Here is a 23,143-nt window from a genome sequence, read left to right on the forward strand (position 1 = left end):
TTTGTCATGCTTTTGGGTTCAAGTCTGCCAGTACCAGTGAACGTTTCAGTACAATCCGGCCAAGGTGAAACCAGCTGACTCAGAATCATCACAGAGTGAGCTGCCGACACAGGCCAACATGATTCAATGTTGTGCAAAGCTTATTGCGGAGAATGCAGACGACGGGGTTGTGCAATTAAAAAATGCCAATGAAAAGAGTAGTTAATGTGCTTACTATATAGGTACCCGTTTTGTGTTGCATGAGAGTGTTAAAGAAATTATGTTCCTTTAAGTTTTTGTTAACCATTTCAACATTTCTCTGACTATTATTGCCACTGTTCATCTCATCCCCAACCGGCACTGTCAGACACCGCCTACCAAGATCCCTGGTCTGCCAAGGTTTTTTACTAAAAGGGAGTTTCTCCTCGTCGCATTAGCCACCACTTATGCTTGCTCTTGGGGGAATTACTGGGGGAATTGTTGAGGCTTTGGAAATTATAGAATGTGGTCTAGACCTACTCTATCTGTAAAGTGTCTCGATATAACTCTGGTTATGATTGATACTATAAATAAAATTGAATTGAATGCATCGGTTCAAAATTGTCTCACTGTTTTAAGAGCTGTGACATGGAGATGTAGTCAAAATGCCTATGCAGAGGGTTTTTGTCTCACTGATTTATGAGCTGTAGAGAGGCTTGCGACTATAAAATCTGAATGTTAAACTGAGTGAAGTTCTGACAGTTTGTCACTGAAAAAGGAGACAGTAATGTCTGAATGGCTATTAAAGGACAAGCTAAATATACAGAGACATTTAGAAGCTTGCCAGTGGCTACTGGAAATTGTTAAACAACCTTTTGATTGATTTGTAAAAATATTCATTTGGCTGCTCTCCAACAAGCTTGGACTTATTCTTCTTGTGGCATGTATATATTCACACTATGTTCCTACGTCAAGTTTGCGTGGGTTTCCTCCGGGTGCTCCGGTTTCTTCCCACCATAAAGACATGCATGCTAGGGAACAAGGACTACAGGTGAAAAGTAGCCGACTGGCCAACACTGGCGCATTTACAGAAATGTTGATTAACGTGCATTGTCCTAATCAAATAAACTTACAATAAATGTGTCCTTGCTTTGTAACTACCCTGTAATTAATGACATTAATTTCATAAAACCTTTGCAATATATCACTTTAACCATTCTGTGTTTTCTTTGTGTTCTCTGTGTGCCAAAAAATATCCACGACAAGAGTATATGTTGGAGATGCTTATTTTCTGTATTTTGCGTCGTCTTTGAAAAGCTGCAGAACGGACAGAGTCCAAAACTAATTTCCCTTCTGGGGACAATAAAGTATATCTTATCTTATAATGTAATGATCAGCATGTTACTTTCGTGGTTGAGGCTATGCAGCCAATGGCCGTCTGTCAGGAGCGCACTGTAGAGTCTCTCCGTTAACGTCTCCTTAGTCCCTTAACTGCGGCACAGAGCCCAGTAACCACCGCTGCTCCCATCTCTCTAGTCCAGACTTCGCCAGCATTTGATGAACACTTGCCTCCTCCAGAACGTTATTCCAGTTCTCCTCGTTCCTTTAACCCATTCCTTGTGCAGTGATCCCTTGCCTTTGAGCTCCACACACACAGAGAGGTCTTGGGGGGAGCCCATGCAGCTGCAGCAACAGTCACACTTACTGTCATTGATTGCTGCCCCACTCATCTTCCCACTAACCAAGTTACCCACTGCCAAAACAAACAATGAAGTTACTGTATGTCGCAACATGTGTTCCAGCTACATGGCCTCCCAAGTGAAGTGGCCTCTGACTACTCTGGCTGTGAATTAATTTCTCAATTTTTTGTCTGAGTTTTGCAGGCTGCTGTGTGCCACTGCCAGTCTGTCATCTGGGTTCCACCCCTAATCCAATGGGCAGGCCAAGCATATAACTCCCGAAAGGGAGACGGCCATGCGCTGCCCTTGCCTCATGCGACCCCGCTATCAAACGCAATCCTTTATTACAGTTGCCATGACTAAGCACATGCTGCTGATTCACAAAGTCAGAGTAAGATGTTCACAGTCTGAGATGAAACAGCAGAGGTCTTACAGGACTTGGATGAGGATCAGGTCTATTCACTTGGGAGTGAAAAATAATTACACAACACAGGCTTTAGGGGTCAGGGAACATTCCTCGTTGGGAATGGAAAAAAAATAAAACTCACATGAGCTCGTAGTTCCTGCGAATGCTCTCTGGGATATTGGGTTTTGTGACACGGACCGCCTGTGGTTTAGTGAGAGACAAACAAAGACAGAGAAAGAAACGGTCAGTTCTGAAGAAGGCAGATAAACAGTGTCAATTAAAAGCAACAGGACTTTAAAAATAGGTTTTCACCACCAAGGGGCACTTTTAGAGGAGCCCTGAGACACAAGGCATTTTTGTTCAAAGGCCCACTCTAAACTGTAGGATTCAGTTTCCCTGAAAGAACTTGTTATTTCAACTGTTTCTAGAAATTTACTGGAAACATTAGGTTGAAGTATTAAAGCCCAGTGGAGGGTTTAAAACTTGGAAGTGAAATGTGTGTGGGTTGTGGAGGGGGGTGGATTCAGTAAGGGGGAAAACCACTCGGGGCTCCTTTTCAAGTCATAACGTTGTCCTTTATAAAACCCTTCAAACAAACAATGTCTTGTGGGGGGTTTATAGAGATGGTGACAGTCAATTTAAAGCCAGGTATGTTTACCGGCTTTGAGTGCAGTTCACTTTTTGCTGCTTCCAACGGTACATGATTGCTGGACATACCAACCAAATTTTTTCTCTGGCAGGCTCTCCTTGTGTTACAAGACCGGGGAAGCTTTAAGGAATAGCTCGGTGCTTAGTGAGTGAGAGAGAGAGACGGTGAATGCGTTCAGAGCAGACAGCTGTCGGCTATCAGAGCAGAGAATACATCAGCAGTTTATTTGTTAAGTGGTAGTAAATACTACAGTGTAGGTTTCCGTTTGTCTCTGAATAAATTCTCCAGAAAGAAAGTTCCCGTGTCTTGCTTCTCAACATCACAACAAAACAAAAAGAGCCGTGGCAGTAGGGGAGAGCAGCAGTCAGTTGGAAAAACTTCGACACAGAGAGAGGATACGAGAGGACGGGGAAGCCCGTCAACAAACCAATCAATTATAAGTATCTGGAGACGCAGCTCACGTATGTGATGACGGCAGGACGTAGTTTTGTCACGTATAGATCTTTAGTGCGCTTGCATAACTGCAGTGTGAAACCAAAACTTACCGGATCAAATGTATACAATGTAATAAAAACATGAACCTTGGTCCGGACTTTAATGTGTGAAAACGCCCTTAGTGTGCTGCTAACTTATAACATTACCCTTGGCAAAATACCCCCCGAGAATCAAATCCATACTTCAGCGTTAACCGCCACGCCTGTTTGGAAACACTGTCTGACATTCACTAATGTTTTCTTATCTTGGATTTGTTCTTAGCTAAGAACAAAATCTACGAACACTCGAGCACTTTTACGCACATTTGAGTGATGACAATTTGCTCCAAATAATTGGTTACAGCATTTTATTTAATTCTACAGTTGTTTACAATGAATAGTATTGTACTGTAATGTATTTCTGATCATTTGTTGAAAAAAAAAAAAAAAAATCATGGTATGCAAATAAACACTAACACTGCAATTTACATCAGCAATTAAAAAGATTAAATCCTGCGTTATTTGGTGATTGATTGCGCTATTTATAACAAAAAACAAAATGTCTTCCTGACCGTCACGTTTGTCTCACCAGTGAAGTTTGGTTGCCATAGATATGGGGCACCGCGGATCCTTCATCGGCTTAAAAGCCGGCTCCGGTGCTCCAGAGCCCGGGTGCAGTGCTGTTGACCCTCGGTAATACAGCCTCCGGTAAAAGTGAAAAGTTTTTTTTTTTATCATTATTATTATTCCCGTTTTTAAATCAGTGTTGCCATCTATTTCTCTCCACAGCGTTGTTTACTCCTCCGCCAGGCAGCGTAAGACGCGTTCATATCTTATTTATTTGGCTGGACCTCTTCACATCTCCCCATTTGCGCTGCTTCACACACTTTATTTACTTACTTGCATGGTTAATGAAAACAAAACCGTCTTAAAATACATCCATGAATAAAACCAACCGCATTCCGATTCTAACAACATATTTCTGTTTTATGCTGGTTAGGATAGGAATTTCTTTTAAAAGCCAGGCCTTGTTTGTGGTAGTGGACATCTTCTACTTTTACTAAAGTAAATATGTCTCTGGTTATTTATACTTTTACTTAAGTACTGAGATTTAGTACTTCCTCCACCACTGCAACGTACAAGTCATCTGCGACTCCGACAACCATCTCTTGAACGGTGTCTCCTGCTTCCCAGGAGGTGCACAGGAAGTGTCATGTCCTTATATGGGAATTTGCGGGCCATTTTTTTATGCCAATTAGGAACAACTGGCACACGCTTTCAGTTCCGAAGACGTGGGATTCATCAATCCTAAGAACACAACAATTCTGCTGTTTAAGAACCCGTCATGAATCCGACAGACCTTTCTTAGGGACTTTCTTAAGAACAAATTTAACAGAAAACTTAGGAAGATATTGGTGAATGAGGCCCAATGTTATAAAGGTTGTACAGCTCACTGCGTTTCCGCACGGAGGATTATTACTAGCGAGAAAAGATACAGAATTATTTAGGTATATGCAACTGAAAAACTGGATTACCTGCAATTTTGACTTGGAAAAGAATATCAGCCCTGAAATGTCTAACATTTTAAGCCAAATTAACAAAAAAAGGAGGCTGATCGCCTCTATGTACAATTTACTGATAAGCATGGAAAACAGTGATGCACTATTACAAAGTACATACAATAAATGGACAGAAGACCTAGGGGTTGACGTTAAAGAAAAATGGAAAGAAAGCTTGTCACTAACATACAAATTAACTACTAACGAAAATCTGCATCTAATACAGTTTAAGATAATGACAAGAATATATTACACTAGAGATAAAATAAACAAGTTTGATAACACATCATCAAATATATGCCTAAAATGGGGGGTGGGTCGATAAAATCAATAAGGATTGAGGGAAGCATAGTATATCAAAAATAGAGATGAAACTTTGACGAAACGGTTTTTGATGAAATTTTGAAATCTGTCTTTATTGATTTATTTTCTTTTTCGTTTATTTTTTTATTTGTTGTTTCGCTTTGTTTGATGTATTTCATGGAACCGGATTATGGTGACCCACAGAAATTAATAAAAAAACAAACAAACGGATTATTACTAGCGCACAGTTTGCCGCTCCTGTGGACACAAGACTGATGGCCCAGATTACAAATGAAGGAAGACGAAAACAGCGGGGGTCTAAGAGAAGAGACAGGCGAGAGGTAACATGAATTTCCAGCGCGCTGTTTTACACTAGCCTACAGTATGTTACTCTGCTAATCGCGATGTTTTACCAACAAGCTAAAACGAAAGCTGTCGGTTTGTAGTCTAACTGTTTATTAGTTTGCTACTAATCTTTGGAAATTTAGCTGCTGCCAGAGATAAACCGGCTCCTCCCCTCAGCATGGCTACTTAATATGCACGTGAATGACGTCATCATACATTCTTTATTCTTTCTCCTCACCATTGATTTTTCTATGCTCCTCACTGTGTATTAGGCTTCTGAAAATGTGTCCCCCAGAACAGTGTAGTTGAATAGCCCTGCTGTAAGCTTTGTACCGTCACATTTACCCTCTGGTTAGTGAACTGCTCTTTTGCATATCCAGTGCAAAGAGCCAGAGGCAAGAAGGGGAAGGGGGTGAAAAATATTAACATTTGGGCCACCAAAAATGTACTTTGAATTTGGCAATAAAAAATTGTTTTATTTGGCAATAATAAATATTGTATATATACAAAAGACTGGTTTCCTTTCTTTTAGTAAACAGCAATAATAAATATGTACTATTGCTGTTTACTAAGTATTTCTTACTAAGTATTTCTTATCCGATTACTTGATTAATCGATGGAATAAATCGGTAGAATTCTCAATTACTAAAATAATCGATAGCTGCTGCCCTACTTTTTACGAAAATTAAAACTAACTATTGTATATTATTGCTCTTCAATAAAACAAAAGTATTTATTATCCAATTACTCGATTAATCAATGGAATAATCGGTAGAATACTCAATTACTAGAATAATCGATAGCTGCAGCCCTACTTTTTCCGAAAATTAAACCAAACTATTGTATATTATTGCTCTTCAATAAAACAAAAGTATTTATTATCCAATTACTTGATTAATCGATGGAATAATCGGTAGAATACTCAATTAAAATAATCGATAGCTGCAGCCCTAATCCATACATAAAGGTTCATGTTATTATAAATCTCAACCCTGTGTGCACCTCCTTAACTCCTGTTAAATCATATTACATTAAGGCTATCCCAAGTTAATTCTTGTTCATTTTAGTTGTTCTAGATCATTGTACATTTCATAAAGTGTTTTAGGGGATCCTAATAACGGTTTTGTACCATAACGGAATTACATGTCCGTGTTGCATTCATTGCAATCTCATCTGAACAGATTTCTGTCATTCAAACAACTCTGGCTTGTAGTTCAGTTTTTTTACAGCACGCTTAATAAAATGTCAGATTTTATTCGGGCTCAAGGGCATGAAGAAAACATTAACTGAAGGCTCGGGTAGCAACGATTAGCAACGATTAGCTCCGGTTAGCGGTTATCTCCAAATATAGATCATCTCAAGCGGACACACTGCCGTGGAGAAAAAGAGTGTCTTTTTTTCTTTTGCAGTTCAGATGAGAAGCGGTTAATTTAGGATTATGTCACATAGCTGGACCAGAGACCGTTTTGGTCTCAGCCCTTTGTCTTGACTGCAAACTCTCTGGTGGTTTTGTTGTACCTGTATGATGAGTCCTGGTGCCATGGATGTTAGATCCTCTTGTAGTGTCAACTTCAGGTTTTCATCGATTTGGTCTGTGGGGGTGAAGTACGAGAAAGACACACAGTGGGTGGGTGAACTGACGACAATTACATTAAATAAAAACTAAAAAGCAGAAATAGTTTACTTTCATTTCAATGTCTCTAAGAGTGGATTATGTCAAATAAGGTGGAGGGTGGGGGTGTGGCCTTGACCAACTGCCACTTTGCAAGCCATGATGTCTCTCTCTTTCTCATGGGTGGGCCCAATTCTCTGGGCGGGCAAAGCAAAGAAAGGGGAGGTAACCTTTCCCCTTATGACATAAGGAGAAGATTCCAGATCAGCCCATCTGAGCTTTCATTTTCTCAAAGGCAGAGTAGGATACCCAGGGCTCGGTTTACACCTATCACCATTTCTAGTCACTGGGAGACCATAGGCAGGCTGAGGGAACGCATATTAAAAAGGTCCCATGGCATGAAAATTTCACTTTATGAGTTTTTTTAACATTAATGAGTTCCCCCAGCCTGCCTATGGTCCCCCAGTGGCTAGAAATGGTGATAGGTGTAAACCGAGCCCTGGGTATCCTGCTCTGCCTTTGAGAAAATGAAAGCTCAGATGGGCCGATCTGGAATCTCCTCCTTATGAGGTCATAAGGAGCAAGGTTACCTCCCCTTTCTCTGTTTTGCCCGCCCAGAGAATTTGGCCCACCCATGAGAGAGAGACATCATGGCTTTCAAACGAGCAAAGTGGCAGTTGGTCAAGCCACATCCCCACTCTCCATCTTGCTCCCCCCTCTCTCCTCCTCAATAGCTACAGACACAGAAATGGCACATACTACTCTAGTGACTGTAATTCTGCACCAAGGCTGAATTTCGGGAAAGAAACTTCAGATAGAGTATTAGGGGACCACTAAGGTCTATATAAAAGAGACTTCAGCTACAGTATTAGGGGACCACTAAGGTCTATATAAAAAAAGACTTCAGATACAGTATTAGGGGACCACTAAGGTCTATATAAAAGCATCCAAAGAGCACCATGTCATGGGACCTTTAATGTTAAAAAACCTCATAAAAGTAAAATGTTCATGCCATGGGACCTTTAATATCCATTCATTTTCATCCAGCCGGCCTAGTTCAATATGCAACTCAATTTTATACAGTATATGTAGTAGGGGGTCCCTACTCCGTAGGGCTGCTCGATTATGGAAAAAATAATAATCACGATTATTTTGGTCAATATTGAAATCACGATTATTTAACACGATTACTCATTAACATTTGGTTATAATGGATAATGTCCAGGGTATAATCTGTTAGTGTCCTTTATCTCACAGAAAGAGTCTTTGGATCAGAATAAAATCTGTTTTACTACTGTGAGTCGGTTCAGCTTTACAGATATCACACATAACGTTACACAGCTAATGAACAGTTCCACAGACATAACACAATGTGCATCTCACATCCAATGTTCACTCACTAGGACCACTACTACTGGCATTACTAAACATTGGGCCAAAATATCCGACCCGAGCCCGACACAGTTAAAATCAAATTTTTTTTCCTCTCATACTAATGACACATGTAGGCTACGTTTATTTGTGTGGAAAGCCCTTTTTATTAAGCAATTGTAGGAAGGCATTTGGAAATGTCAACAGATGAGCGCATACAGGGCAACAAGCGCACATTAATAAGCTGTTAAAATGTTCAATGTGTTAACCTTTCCTGATCGCTTCATTTCCGACCGTGATCCAAAAAAAACCCAGCGGAGACTGGTTACCTCCAGGGCCGACGTTATAACATGAATAACCACTAACTCTGCTCCGGTTGCATCTACAACACGTCTGCTTCCTCTTTTTCCTATCTCTTTTCTGCCCACTTACCACACACACAAACCCACACGCACTGAGCTCTCTTAAAAGGAGCCGCAGCACTCGTGACCGCGCTGATGTGACCCGAGCCCGACCCTGACCATAATTTCTAAATATCTGTCCAAACCCGGCCCGGGTTCGGACAGAACATTTGCCGTCAGTGGGCTTATTTGCTAACTAACATTAGGAAAAATCCAGCACATAGACGGTACCTTAGAGTAACGTTAAGTGAAACAGGTTATTTAACATCCCTGCTCATTAACATACAGTTTAACAACTAAACTAAATGCTGAGGGAACATTTCTATGTTTTTTCATGTTGTTTTTGAGCAGTATGCCTATGCACCCCCACTAAGCTGGAAAAAGTTTTAAACAGTAAGTGAACACAGCATGTCGGGGGAATACAATGTCTATAGACAGTATACTACAGCGGGGGGGCAAAGGCAGAGGGACCGCAGGGTTAGCTAACGTTAGCTGTTCCCAGACAACTGAGTACTATTTTGGTGATCGTTGGGAGCCGAAATTGAAATTAAATTAATTGCACAGCCCTACTACTCCGTGTCTCTTTCAGCTATAAAACAAACAAAAAAACATTGAAGACTCCTGCTGTAAACAAACCTTTTACCACCCATAACCACTCATAATTATTGTAGGTGTCTCATCATTACGCCATGGTTGTGTTTACCTTCTGAGGACCTTTGCTAGGTGGATAGTTTGTAACATTCATAAGTGTGGGCTCACTTCAGCAAAGTGCATATGCATTAGCAGCTGCTGTGTATAACAGGGCACCGTCTGAGTTGTAAAGACAAGCCATAACAAGGGTGCTTTGAACCCTCAGCTGTAGGCTGATGACATGCGGTTTGTGTAGATGTATCATTAAAAAAAGAAGAAAAAAAAAACTGAGGTGGTGTTTCAAAGTAGTTGTTAGTGCACACCCAGTCCGCCCAGTGTTCAGCACTTACCAAACAAGCCGATGTAGACCTCCTGCAGCGAGTGAACACTGCAGAACTGGTTGAGCTCATGGTGAACCTTGTTGAATATCAATGCTTTGTCGTAGTCTGCCGTGAAGTTCCTCACTATGTCGTACACTGCAGAGAGGGAAATAAGTCCTCAGCGAATCCAGAAATGACAGCAAACACAGATTACACGTACAGTCGGTAATGTGGCCCGGCTGGAGCCAACGGGGAACGTGTCAGTGCCAAATTGTCTTCAGATGTGAAAAGACCAGAGCAAGGAATTCAGGATAAATATGTTGTTTGACGTTTTTGGCCTGTTGAATACTGGGGGTTTACCTGCTGATTGAACGAGATAGTTCACCACTTCTATACGGTCAAAGTAAATCATCACTCCTCCACTGAAATAAAAAAGCAAAGACATAACATTGTTTTAATTGATGAGCACTTTTATCCAAACACCAGCACAAGATAAAGGGTTTGTATCTTCAGTTTGGGTGATGCAGATGTGTTCTGATGAACCTCTGACCACTGACTCCGGGAGTGTTGGTTTAATAGTTCAGCCAAGGTAATGTATCGGAGCGTGTCGGGTAAAAGACAAACGTTCAGCGTTTTAAATCTGGGGAACACATGTGATACTACTTCAGCCAATCAAAACAGCAGACCTACCTCGTGCCGCATGGTACATTCTTCACCTCGTCTGTCTGCAGCGTTGTCTGCAAGACAAAAACAGAGATTCGTGTTTCCATTTTGTTTTTTGTTTTCTTCCAGGAAGCGGAAAAGAAAAAAATTGGCGGATAAACAAACCAATGAACATGGAGAAGGATACGGAACTTTTACATGGCCATTTTCATTTTAAAGTTCTTCCAGACAGCGCAATCAACAGAACCAAAGTTGTTTGTAGCCACTGCAAAGTTGAATTTTCTTTAGGGCTGAAATGATTCCTCGAATAATTCGATTACAAAAAATCCTCAAAGCAAAATTCTTTGCCTCGAAGCTTCGTTAAATCAATGTAATTAAGGTTGTACGGCTCACTGTGTTTCCGCACGGAGGATGATTACTAGCGCACCAGAGTTTTGCGCTTCTGCGGACACAACACAAGCACAGACAGTACATAAACACAAGACTGACGGCCTTCATTACAAATGAAGGAAGACGAAAATAGCGAGGGTCTAAGAGAAGAGACAGGCGAGAGAAAACGACAGAAAGTTTGGGATCATTTTAAGCTGCAAACATGCTGCTACATCATCTCTGTAACAAAACATCCAGCGTACTCATCCATTCCACGGAGCCAACCTGACACAAGGTAGCTAACGTCTGCTGCTCTCTGTTTACACAACTAGCCTACAGCATGCTACTCTGCTAATAGCAATGTTTTACACAACTAGCCTACAGCATGCTACTCTGCTAATAGCGATGTTTTAACAAGCTAAAACGAAAGCTGTTGGTTTGTAGTCTAAGTAGTTTATTAGTTTGCTTCTAATCTTTGGAAACTTAGCTGCTGCCGGAGACAAACCGGCTCCTCCCCCCAGCATGGCTACCTAATATGCACGTGAATGACATCATCATACATTCTTTATTCTTTCTCCTCACCATAGATTTATCTATGCTCCTCACTGTGTATTAGGCTTCTAAAAATGTGTCCCCCAGAACAGTGTAGTTGAATAGCCCTGCTGTAAGCTTTGTACGGTCACATTTACCCTCAGGTCAGTGAACAGCTCTTTTGCATATCCAGTGTAAAGAGCCAGAGGCAAGAAGGGGAATGGGGTGAAAAATATTAACATTTGGACCACCAAAAATGTACTATTGTAATGTATTTTTTTTAAGGGTCTTGGAATTTGGCAATAAAAAATGTTGCTTTTTCTAAAAAAGGAAACCTGTCTTTTGTATATATACAAGCAACAGGTTTCCTTTTTTTTTAAGTAAACAGCAATACTAAATATGTACTATTGCTGTTTACTAAGTATTTCTTACTAAGTATTTCTTATCCGATTACTCGGTAGAATATTCGATTACTAAAATAATCTATAGCTGCAGCCCTAATTTTCTTATATTTCAGTACTTCCAGTCTGAAATATCGCCTAAATGTAATACACACCGTTGATACCAGCAAATCATTCAACGATGCAGCGTGTGGGAGAAGTATAGATAAACAAAGGCAAGAGAAGCTAACAAATACCATAGCTACAGACTGCAGGTTGATTAGTGTTGTGGAGGACGTTTGTCTGAGAAACATTCTGAGAATCGTAACAAATGACAGCAGGTATGAGATTCCTTCACACCATCACAAGAAGAATACACGAGTTGTATGGAAAGGAGAGGACTGCAAAAGTGACAACTTTACAACGTGCACCCGCCGTTACTCTCATTGGGGACTACTGGACATCACTGGGTAACCATAATTAATTAAATAATAAATAATTGTTTGTCTTTACTTACTCAATGCTATATTTTTTACATGTATTAGTGTAAGCAAACTCCTAAGAAACATGGAAAATCCATAACTATAACTAGATAGGCTACTTAACTAGAAAATGATCTCAGATTAGGGGGCAGTTCACTGAGGAGGGATGGCTAAAGTCTGCGATTACTGACATGTTGTTGTACTATGCAGCGTCCTGATTGGTGGAAAATGCTTGCAGAAAGAAAGGCCTATTGTCAGGTAAACATTTCACTGTCAAAGAGCCTGAAACGAAAAGTTGTGGAAAACAGCAGCTTTAATTATGAATGGACTGATACGCAGGCTAGCATTTGTCCTGTTATGCCTCATTTGAACTAAGACAAAAGAATAGAGAAAGAATAAAAATGCGTTGCAAACTAAGATAAACAGTTAGACTACAAAGTGACATCTTTCATTTTAGCTTTTTTTTAAAAAGTCGCTATTTGTAGAGTAGAGCTGCTGCTGTTTGCACAGCACGGTGGACAGGAGTGGACAGCGCAGACAGTATTATTATTTCAAATATATAAGCTGGTTTGGTCAGAGGGGCTGCTAATTGACAAGGCAAACAGGTTTTTGCACAATTTTTGACAGATATTTAAACTTCCATCATCCTGGATCCTCATTTTATTTTATCTGCGGTGCTCTGATCTTTTCACATCTGAAGACCACTTGGCACTGACAAACACGTTCCCCGTTGGCTCCAGCCGAGCCACATTACCGACTGTACGTGTAATCTGTGTTTGCTATCCGTACACTGTAGGCCTTTTTCTGTGGACACTGTTTGGACAAACAACATCCAGCTCCCTGCAGCAGGTCTGAACTGGCAATCAATCTGGAATAATATTTTAATGACCGATAGACCGTCCCCAGAGTGCTCTTCCTTTCGGTTCCTTTCAGCCAAATACAGCTGTGGTCAAAAGTTTACATACACTTGTAAAGAACATATATGTCACGGCAGTCATAAGCTTTGGTTATACGCGCGAGCCATCTACGGGGGCCAGCACCACGGTGTTGGGTGCACTACGATCATGCACAGGGATGTTTATGCTCAACGCATTGTTCATTGCAGTATTCTCTGAAACACCAGAGGGCGTACAGATTAAATAATCTGTGAATAAACAAGAAGTAGTAGAGATGAAGAGAGGGAGTAAAGGGAAAGCAGGCTGCCAGTCTTCCTAGCTGATATCGGCTTCTCTGGGCCCGAGCTCATCTGAGATGGACTAATGCAAAGTGGAAAAGTGTGCTGTGGTCTGACGAGTCCACATTTCAAATTGTTTTTGGAAATCACGGACGTCGTATGGGGGAGGGGGGGGGCGTGTTAGTGCCCATGGCACGGGTAACATGCAAATCTGTGAAGGCACCATTAATACTTTATGGTACACACAGGTTTTGAAGCAACATCCAAGCTACGTCTTTTTCAGGGAGGTCCCTGCTTATTTCAGTAAGACAACGCTAAGCCACATTCTGCACGCGTTACAACAGCGTAGCTTCATAGTAAAAGAGTGTGGGTACTAGACCAGGCCAGACCTGTCTCCTATTGAAAATGTGTGGCGCATTATGAAGCGCAAAATACGACAACGGAGACCCCGGACTGTTGAGCAACTGAAGTTGTACATCAAGCAAGAATGGTAAAGAATTTGACCTACAAGGCTCCAACAATTAGTGTCCTCGGTTCCCAAATGCTTATTTGGTTTTGTTAAAAGGGAAGCTGATGTAACACAGTGGTAAACATGCCCCTGTCCCAGCTTTTTTAGAACGTGTTGCAGGCATCAAATTCAAAATGAGTGAATAATCAGTTTCAACATTAAATGTTTGGTTGAAAAGGATTTGCAAATCACTGTATTCAGTTTTTATTTACATTTTTTAATGTCCCAACTTCATTGGAATTAGGGTTTGTACATACAGCTACTTGAATTATTAATTTTGGTGATGTGTCAATCAAATTAGCTTTGAGGCATGGCCTTTTAACTTCTTGTGGTGGGATATGATTAACTACAGCTGGAGACTTCTCTGAGCCCATTTTAGGGCTTGTTTGATACACTCAGACTCATCTACAAACGCAACAACGGGAAAGTCTAAGGAGCTCAGCACGGATCTGAAAAAGCGGATCATTGATTTAAATAGGTCAGGAAAGTCACTTGGAGCTATTTCAAAGCAGCTGCAGGTCCCGGGAATAACTTGTTTGTAAGTATAAAGTGGATTGGCACAGTTGTTTTGCTGCCACGATCCGAAAGAAAACACAAGCCACCATTGGCGGCTGGGAGAAAAGTGTTCAGGATGGTTCAGAGTTCACCAAGAACCACCAAAAAGCAGGTCTGCGATGATGATGTGTGTTTTACATCGCCATGGGCTGAGAGGCTGCCGTGCTTTTCTGTTGATCACATCGACAAAGAAAAGGCCTTCGGGAGGAAAGCTCTGTGGTCAGATGAAACAAAGATTTTGCTATTTGGCCACAATGACCAAAAATATGTTTAAAATCAATCAAATATATGTTTGGAGGAAAGGTGAGGCCTTTAACCCCTATAATAATAATAATAATAATAATAATAATAATAATAATAATAATAATAATCAATAATGTCAAAGATAACATTTTAACTGAATATCTAACAGAAATTCCAATATATTTCAACTTGTGTATTTATTTTAGAATGAATATTAATGATTATTATTTAATATTAATTAATATTACTAATAATATGGCAACATTATGCGAACATTGAAGTGAATTCAGTGATTCAGCCTAATGGGCTCAGATTGAGTTACATAACTTTAGGCTACTCTGACACTATGTTTGCAATTATTTATAATATTTCAAAAGGAAAAAAAATATTAGATTTATATATATTATTCCAGCCATTTTTTAATAATTTATTTTTTAATTAATATATTGTCTGAGTTACTAATTACACACTAATGTAAATGAATTGCTCGCTAATAAAAATGTGTTAGTTATTCCAAAGGAAAATCATGTTGGCTCACCCAAATTATCTGTTGGTCCACTCACATTTATAGTCAATATACCCTTCTAGTTTAAATAGGGATTTCCTACAGGAAGAAAAATTTTTTCAATGACCATATAGTTCAATATTTGTAAGTGTAGTCAGTGTGTTCTGCTTATTTGATTCCTTCAGTCAGCTTGAATATGTTTTTTCTATGGGCAAGGGAGAGCTAACAGGGCAGACTTAAGGGTTCTTTACACTAGATGCATCCAAGGTGGCGCGCGCCATCGTGAAGTCAAAATGACGTAATATCTTGCCGGCGAGCCGAGGTCGCGCACGGCTCTTTTTTTTCAGCGGCGCGTGACAAAGCGGAAACAGGAGGCCTGAACGAGTTCGCCGACAACCGGATGTCAGGACTCTCACAGTGACTGCAAGTCTCTCATGTAAACTTACTGGGTTAAGATGAGCTCTTTTATGGTGAATGAAAGGCTTGATCTGACGAAGTAGGTCATTGAATCAAATCGAAGCATTGACGGCAATGCTGCTGCCAGTTCTGCCGTTGTTTACCTTTTTCTTCTAGTCCGTAGAAAGAGCAACGCCGGTAGCCTTTGCTCATTAGCGCCACTGCTGTTCAGGAGAAGACTGCAACTAGTGTCGCGACCACCAGCGCGGGTATAAATACTCACGGCGATCCCATGATGTCACATTTGTACGCGCCAGCTGGGCTGCGTCTAGTCTATAAGACGCTTTAGCTCTTCCAAGAGAGTAGAGTGAGGATGAGCCAGGAGCCAGTGATGAATGATTTACCAGAATTCCAGAAGGCAAAAAACCTCTGTTGGCACTCAAGTAGAACAATTCCCCCAGTGCCATCCTGGAAAGTCTCGCTCTCAGAATCAGTGGAAATATTACAGTCAGTGGATTACTTGCATGCAATTGAAAAAGGGGAAGTGCAAAATGCCAGTGTGTAAAGGCATAGCGAGAAGCAAATGCTCCAAATGTGATGTTTTCCTCTGCATTACCCACGAGTGCAACTGCTGCGTGGCCTTTCATCAGTAACACCTGGGTTAGAATGCATTGTGTAATGTGGATTTGTTGACATTGACCATAAAATGATTTTACTGATGACCAAATGAGATGAATTTTATAATATTAAACTGGAAATAAATTGTATCCATCCGTTCTTTCAGGTGTATATAACGGTCTTATTACAGTGTTACCACAAATGTGCGTTGAAATTACCAACTACCCCACCCCCTAAATTGTTTTGTTGTCATCACTGTTTTTTTTTTACATTTGCATTATTTAAGCAACCTGGAGTCATAAAAACACAAACATTTTTAACATGTTTAAAAAAAAATAACATGCAATAGAGGGTTAAGTGATTTGGGATTTTAGGCTATAAAAAATTCACTTGACTCACCTGAACAGACTTGTAGGATGTGATGAATGGAAGCATAAGATGGAAACCAGGGCCGCTGGTGACGGTCAGGAGAGCCCCTCCCCTGCGACACACACACACACACACACACACACACACACACACACACACACACACACACACACACACACACACACACACACACACACACACACACACACACACACACACACACACACACACACACACACACACACACACACACACAATGTATCTCCTGGGGTGATTTTCTTTCTTGTAATGAATAAAACTATTCTGATTAGGTGTGTTAAAGGGGTGATAGAATGCAAAACTGATTTTACTTTGTCATAGTTGAATAATGACAGTTTAGTGGGTAACTAAGACATACATAGAACCTCTATATCCCATTGAAACCTCTTTTCTCTGCAAATCTCACTATTTGAAACTGCCTCTGAAAACGGGCGAATCTCACCGAGCCCCATAGTTGACGTCAACTATTGCGGCTCCTCCTCATTTGGCTCTAGTCTGTGTTTGTCACGCCCCAACATGAGATCAGTTAGTCTTCTGAATCTAGGTCGTGCAGATCTCAGAAATGGTATACATTGTTCATATGCTATTTTAACATTAAATTCACTTCTGAGACTTTTTTATGCGAGAAATCAACAATGTAGAGGTCAAATATGGGCCGTTTTATGTCTAATTGCAAATTTTGTCCGACTGTGTGTCTGACTTCAGAGGCTGGTGCTGCCTGTGTTGCTGCCTCGCCGCCCGGCCTGCCTCTCTTCACAGACCCCGGCCTGCTATGAGCTCCGTTACGGCTGGCGGCCCACGGCACTTCATACCTGCGCAAAGTCACCGTTTTGGGCTAATGAACTACGAAACGCCGCTGCTCTGACAGAGCTCCAGGGCCTGCAACTCCCCTCTTCCTGCTAGCTAAATGCCCGGTGTATGTGAGTGAGAGCGTGGTCAGCGAGCTTGTTACGCCAGCAATCTCTTACCACAGGTTCCAGTTACTCTTTCAATGTGTGTAATTATAATGTGTTATTTAAACAAACGATTGGGGAAATAAACACCGCTTGTCCGTGAGTCTCATTGATAGAGCCTGCGGCTGGATGGAGCTCTATAAATGAGAGCTAGCTAGCCTCCTCTTAGAATTCCTCTGGAATTCACAAATATTCATTAACTTGAAATCAGACACCGTTGTTAGCTTAATAAAACATTTAGTTAGATGTTGTATAAGTGGCGTGACGAAATTCAAACTGTAAATATACTCGAATTACGACCAAAATGAAGCTAACTAGCCGCAATCTGTACACATAGGATTGAAGGGACAGTCGCAGCTAACAAAACCCTTACAGTTCACAAATATTCATTAACTTGAAATCGGACACCGTTGTTAGCTTTATAAGACATTTAGGTATATGTTGTATAGCCAAGTGGCATGACAGGTGTGTAACATGTGGTAAGAGATTGCTGGTGTAACAAGCTCGCTGACCGCGCTCTCACTCTCACACACGGGCCATTTAGCTAGCAGGAAGAGGGGAGTTGCAGGCCCTGGAGCTCTGTCAGGGCAGCGGCGTTTGGTAGTAGTCCATTAGCCCAAACGGTGAATTTGCGCAGGTATGAGGTGCTGTGGGCTGCAGCAGCCGTGCCGGAGCTCAATCAAGCTCACAGCAGGCCGGGGTCTGTGGAGGAAGGCAGGCCGGGCGGCGAGGCAGCAACACAGGCAGCTGAACTCCAACACACAGTTTTACCAAATTTGCAATTAGCCATCCATTTTCGTAAAACGGCCCATATTTGAGCTTTATATAGTTGATTTCTTGCATAAAAAAAGTCTCAGAAGTGAATTTGGTAAGGAAACATTGCAGTGTCTGGAATATGAGATTCGATCACGTTTCTAATGTGTGTGTATTGGGGATTCGCTCAACCAATCAGCAAGCGACCTCTAATGCGTGTGTATGGCGATTCGCTCAACCAATCAGCGCGCGTCTCTACGTGTGTGTACGGGGATAAGGCTCAACCAATCAGCGCGCAGCTCATCTAAATATTCATGACCATACCATATTTGGAAGAAAAGCTCTTGTTACAAATAGGGCCAAAACACAGGGATGCATAAGGGCCAATAAAATATCAACCAGGCCATTTTCAGCCCAACTAATGTTACATACCCCATTAGGAGACCATAAGGAACTGTGTGAAATACCCTTTATAATCATTCTATCACCCCTTTAAGATCAACTAAAGATTTGGATCTTGGCCAAAATGATAAGACTTGAGTTAGACTTTATTTATGTGCCAAAGAGGAACTGTTATTGTATTTCAGTCAGTGTTAGCAGTTAGAACTCAGGTGCTGTCATTGTCCCTTATGCTACTGCAAGTACAGACATTCCTTCCTTACTTAATTAATGTCCACATACTCGGGCAATTCATCAGAGTAGAAGAAACAAGAATTTTTCCACGATAATTTCTCATGAAAAAGATGTAATCTTTATTCTTTGATTACACTATCGTGACTCATAAGAGAGCCTTAGAGAGTCTTAATGGCAGCTTATCATGCGTTTAAAAGAGCCCTACTGAAAGGCATAACTCTGATATTTACTGCATGTCTGTGCAAGTAAGAAAACTCTAAATACTCAGTGCCTAAGAAGATACACACACAACAGCTGGCTTTTCTTTGCAATCTTAATGCCCAGGTATTTATAGTAGTAACTGTTTAACAGTTAAGTTGCCTACGGCAAACATCTTTGCAGCAGATGCTCTCTTTTATTATAGTCTCCATTTTACAACAGAGCAGTTTAACATACTAATGTCTCAGGCACAACATAAAAAACAACAATGTGTGCAGCAGTCTCACCTGTAGTAAACTCCAGTGTGTCCCTCATCGATCTTGTGCACGGAGGATAAGAGCGCTGCTCCTCCGAGAGCGGCGATTACTGCGAGTATGACACCCCACTGGGCCATCCTGGCAAGCAGAAATAGAAGACAGCATTTTTATTTTTTTTACAGGCAAGTCATTAAGAACAGGTTCTTATTTACAATGGCGATCTGACAAGTGGCATAGCCACTTAGAGAAAGGGAAGGAGGGCTAGATAATACATAAATTAGAAATACATACAGTTTAGAAATCACATAAAATACAATTTGAAATACTCAGGGTTTGTACCTTTTCCAAGGTCAAATTCAAGCACTTTCAAGGTCCATTTTAAAGTTTCCAGCACCTTATACAACCGTAAACCAATACATAGTCAAAATTATGATTTAGTGTTTTTATCACATTAAAAGAGATAATGCTATAAACAGCCAAATTTGGGTTTTGTAATAGCAGAAGGATCAGATATTTAAGCAAAACACAAGTTTTATTTTTCAAAATGTATCACTGTCCAAGTAGACTTTGCTTGCTATCTAACCTGTCTGAGTCAATGTAAAAACAATTACCCCCAAACAAAAATCACTCAACAAGTTCACTTAGCTAATCCTGAATTATCACCTTTAAAATGTTTAATCTCTTCATGGTTCCTAACATAACATACAGTAAGACAGCTTGGAGAGGAGCACTGAGTGGGAGGATCTGAGCCAAGTGAAATGCAGCTGGGTCATTCTGCGTCAAAATCCAGGAAAAAAGGTGCTGCACCCTCTTAGATTTTGCTTGTCTTTTCACACTTTTTTTTTTTTCAAATCTAGGGCATGCCGTGCAAACTTGTAATGGTTCAGTCATATTGACACGTTTGTCTTCCACCCTAAAAAGTTTGGGCTGCCTATGAATAATACTTTCCATTATATTAATGTCCAAATATTGCTTCCCAGATAATGTGATTTTCATATTTTTACAGGCCTTGGTTTTGGGACACATTCTTGATATAGACAAGGTTTGAACAAAATCTGAGACAGGGCAACAACAACCTGTAATTCCATTTTAACCCAGAAGACTGACAGTGAACAGGCACCTGCCTGATAAATAGCCTATATTATGTAATTGAAAAAAATTATCTATTTATCTACTGAAATAGAGCAGCGTAAATATTGCATAAGGCCATCCTCAACCTTACAGTAGGCTACTTGTATCGTTGTATGACACTCCATCTTCTGACACGATTTCTGTTCAGTAATCAACGATTGTTGTTTTGCACCGGGCTAACGTTTGCAGCTTTTAATTTGCGGGTAGTTAACGTTACAATTACTGTGATATGGGCTACGTTCACTGCATATTCCACAAATGAACGTGCCATAATGGACATGCAATAATAACGTAAGGTATTTTATTGTGTAACCTCTCAGTTGAGGAAGTTACAGTAAACATAGAGCTTTTATTGTGACGGGAAAAACAGAAGCGGATAAATTGTTGTATTTTCTGACGTTTGACTGTGTCGGGGTTGAATAAAGGGAGACGTGCGGTGCCGTCTTGGTTCCAGCACTGGAAGCCTGTGTCTTTATTTTACAGCCAAACCTGAGACTAGACAGTATAAGAAATCCTCGGTTACACTAACATTACATTATTGCACCAAGTACTCTCAGTCACTTAGCCTGCGAATTAGGGCTGTGCAATTAATCGAAAAATTTGGCTCCCAATGGTCACAACAACAGAATAATCGAGAAAAACAATTATTTAGCTCATAACGTTTTTATTTTCTCGTGTTCTGAATGAAAATGTTTTGTTTAAATAGGAAAAGTATTAAGGCAAATTTCACACATTTTTTTTTTTCTGTTGATTTATTTAACTTTTTCCACTGTTTTTTAAAGTTCAATAATTGCAACATCTTTCCAGAAGTCAACGAGTAATCGTTTTAAATCATCGGGATTTCAATATTGACCGAAATAATCGTGATTATATTTTTTTCAATAATCAAACAGCCATACTGTGAATTTCTAGCTAGCTGTTACTAGCGTAAACAAATAGGCGCTCACATGTACAGTAGGCTACTTCAGTTGGATAACTTGAAAACTCTATGTCTTACCCTTCATGTGACTCGAGAGCGCAGACTCGCCAATTGTGAAAAGCTGCACGTCTTTTTTGCAGACTTTACAAGAGGCAACTCGTGGGGTTTGTCCCCGTTTAATCCATAATTTGTATTTTTTTCCATCTTCCAGCCAACGTTTATTGAAACGACAACCTGCCGGCGTTATTACGAATCCCACTATGGCCACGCCAAGACCCGCCCCAAGGAAGCAGCTTGATTGGTTGGGGTTAGGCATTTTACCTCGAGTGGTTAAGGTTAAGATAGCCGATTGATTCAGGGGATAGAACCTGTACGGGGGGAGGGGGGCGCAGTCACATATGGAAACAGCCTGGCAGATCACAGTCACACATGCACAAGCGAGCAGGTTTCATTTTAAGCTCGCCAAATAACCGAATAAAACAAATTGCATGTTGAATTCAAAACAAAATCATTTCTAACATTCTTTTATTCAACAAATTGAAGATTGAAATGAACATAAAAGGCACCACTTAAAAAAGAACGAATTACATTTTAATTTGCAGTTTTTTTACTTATATTTACTTTCAACTAACACAAAAAAACTCGTAGTGTCTATAGTGATATGTTGCAGCTTTTTGCAATATGTATATTGCGCTAGTTGATATTGTGATGGCGATAAAAAAAACTATATTGTGCAGCCCTAAATGGGAGAAATGGACAGATGGTAACAGGAGTTTCTTTTTTGATGTTTACACACGTTCCTGCCTTAATTAAATGCTCCCAACCACAAGTATGTCCTGCACTCAGTCTCTAGCTTGTGTTGTACTGTAGTAGTATCACGTTGGAGTTGGCATCTTGCTCACTGGTTTATCTCCTCTGAGCTCAGGCTTAGCCCGGCATCAGATGGGACTCCTACTACAGTGTGATCTTGTAACACTTAAAGAGGATTGAGGCTAAAGTACGTTGTTCTTCTTTACAAATGAAATAAATGTCAGACTGACTATGACTGACATGTGATGTGCATTCTTTTTAGAAAACAATTTGTTTTTAGAAATGCCTCATGATATATTGTCTCTCGAAGTGTATTATTCAACTTTTGTTTTCATTAAAGAAGGAAAAGAAAATCGCAATACTCAATATTATTGGATCGCAACACTTCTAAAATCGCAATAAATGAAAATCGCGATACAAATCGAATACAAATACGACGGGTGCCGACCCATGTATCGTAGGGGTGTGAACCTTCATTGGTCTCGTTTTGATTATTCTGTCAACGATTCAAATCGATATCACAATACATCACCTGCTCAATATCATTATATATTGCTACACATGGTTTTCATCTACAATTTCAAGCAGTCAGATACATATGAAATCCTCTTTTTATTGCATCTTTGGTTACACTTTACTTGAAAGTATCTACATAAGAGTGACATGACACTGTCATGAACGCGTCATAAACAATATAAACAAGTCATAAACGCTTGACATAACGATTCTTTTAGTAAGTGTCATTCGTTTTTTTCATGACAAGTTATGGTTAGGGTTCATGTGTCATGACAGTGTCATGTCACCCTTATGTAGATACCTTCGAGTAAAGTGTTACCGTATCTTCTCTTAAAAAAAAACAAAAAACACTTCCTGAATGTAGTGGAGTCTGAACACAGAAGACAGAAAATCAACAAGTAATAAAGGATTATGGTCTGTAAATGCATCGAGGCA

At 40.3% G+C, this 23,143-nt stretch overlaps 1 protein-coding gene across 1 annotated transcript in view; it reads right to left on the minus strand.

Annotated features, from left to right (window-relative positions):
* erlin2 (ER lipid raft associated 2) overlaps window positions 1–23,143 on the minus strand; it is a 29,862-nt gene that overhangs the window by 5,330 nt on the left and 1,389 nt on the right. The window contains exons 2-8 of the mRNA XM_028579046.1: window positions 19,363–19,470; window positions 16,530–16,611; window positions 10,397–10,443; window positions 10,067–10,128; window positions 9,737–9,862; window positions 6,891–6,964; window positions 2,186–2,244 (exon numbers count right to left, since the gene is read on the minus strand). Of these exons, the coding sequence (XP_028434847.1) occupies window positions 2,186–2,244; window positions 6,891–6,964; window positions 9,737–9,862; window positions 10,067–10,128; window positions 10,397–10,443; window positions 16,530–16,611; window positions 19,363–19,469 (557 nt within the window). The 5' untranslated portion in view covers window position 19,470. The remainder of the gene's footprint in view (window positions 1–2,185; window positions 2,245–6,890; window positions 6,965–9,736; window positions 9,863–10,066; window positions 10,129–10,396; window positions 10,444–16,529; window positions 16,612–19,362; window positions 19,471–23,143) is intronic.

This window comes from Perca flavescens, chromosome 5 (genome assembly GCF_004354835.1).
Source record: "Perca flavescens isolate YP-PL-M2 chromosome 5, PFLA_1.0, whole genome shotgun sequence".
Classification (NCBI taxonomy): Eukaryota; Metazoa; Chordata; class Actinopteri; order Perciformes; family Percidae; genus Perca; species Perca flavescens.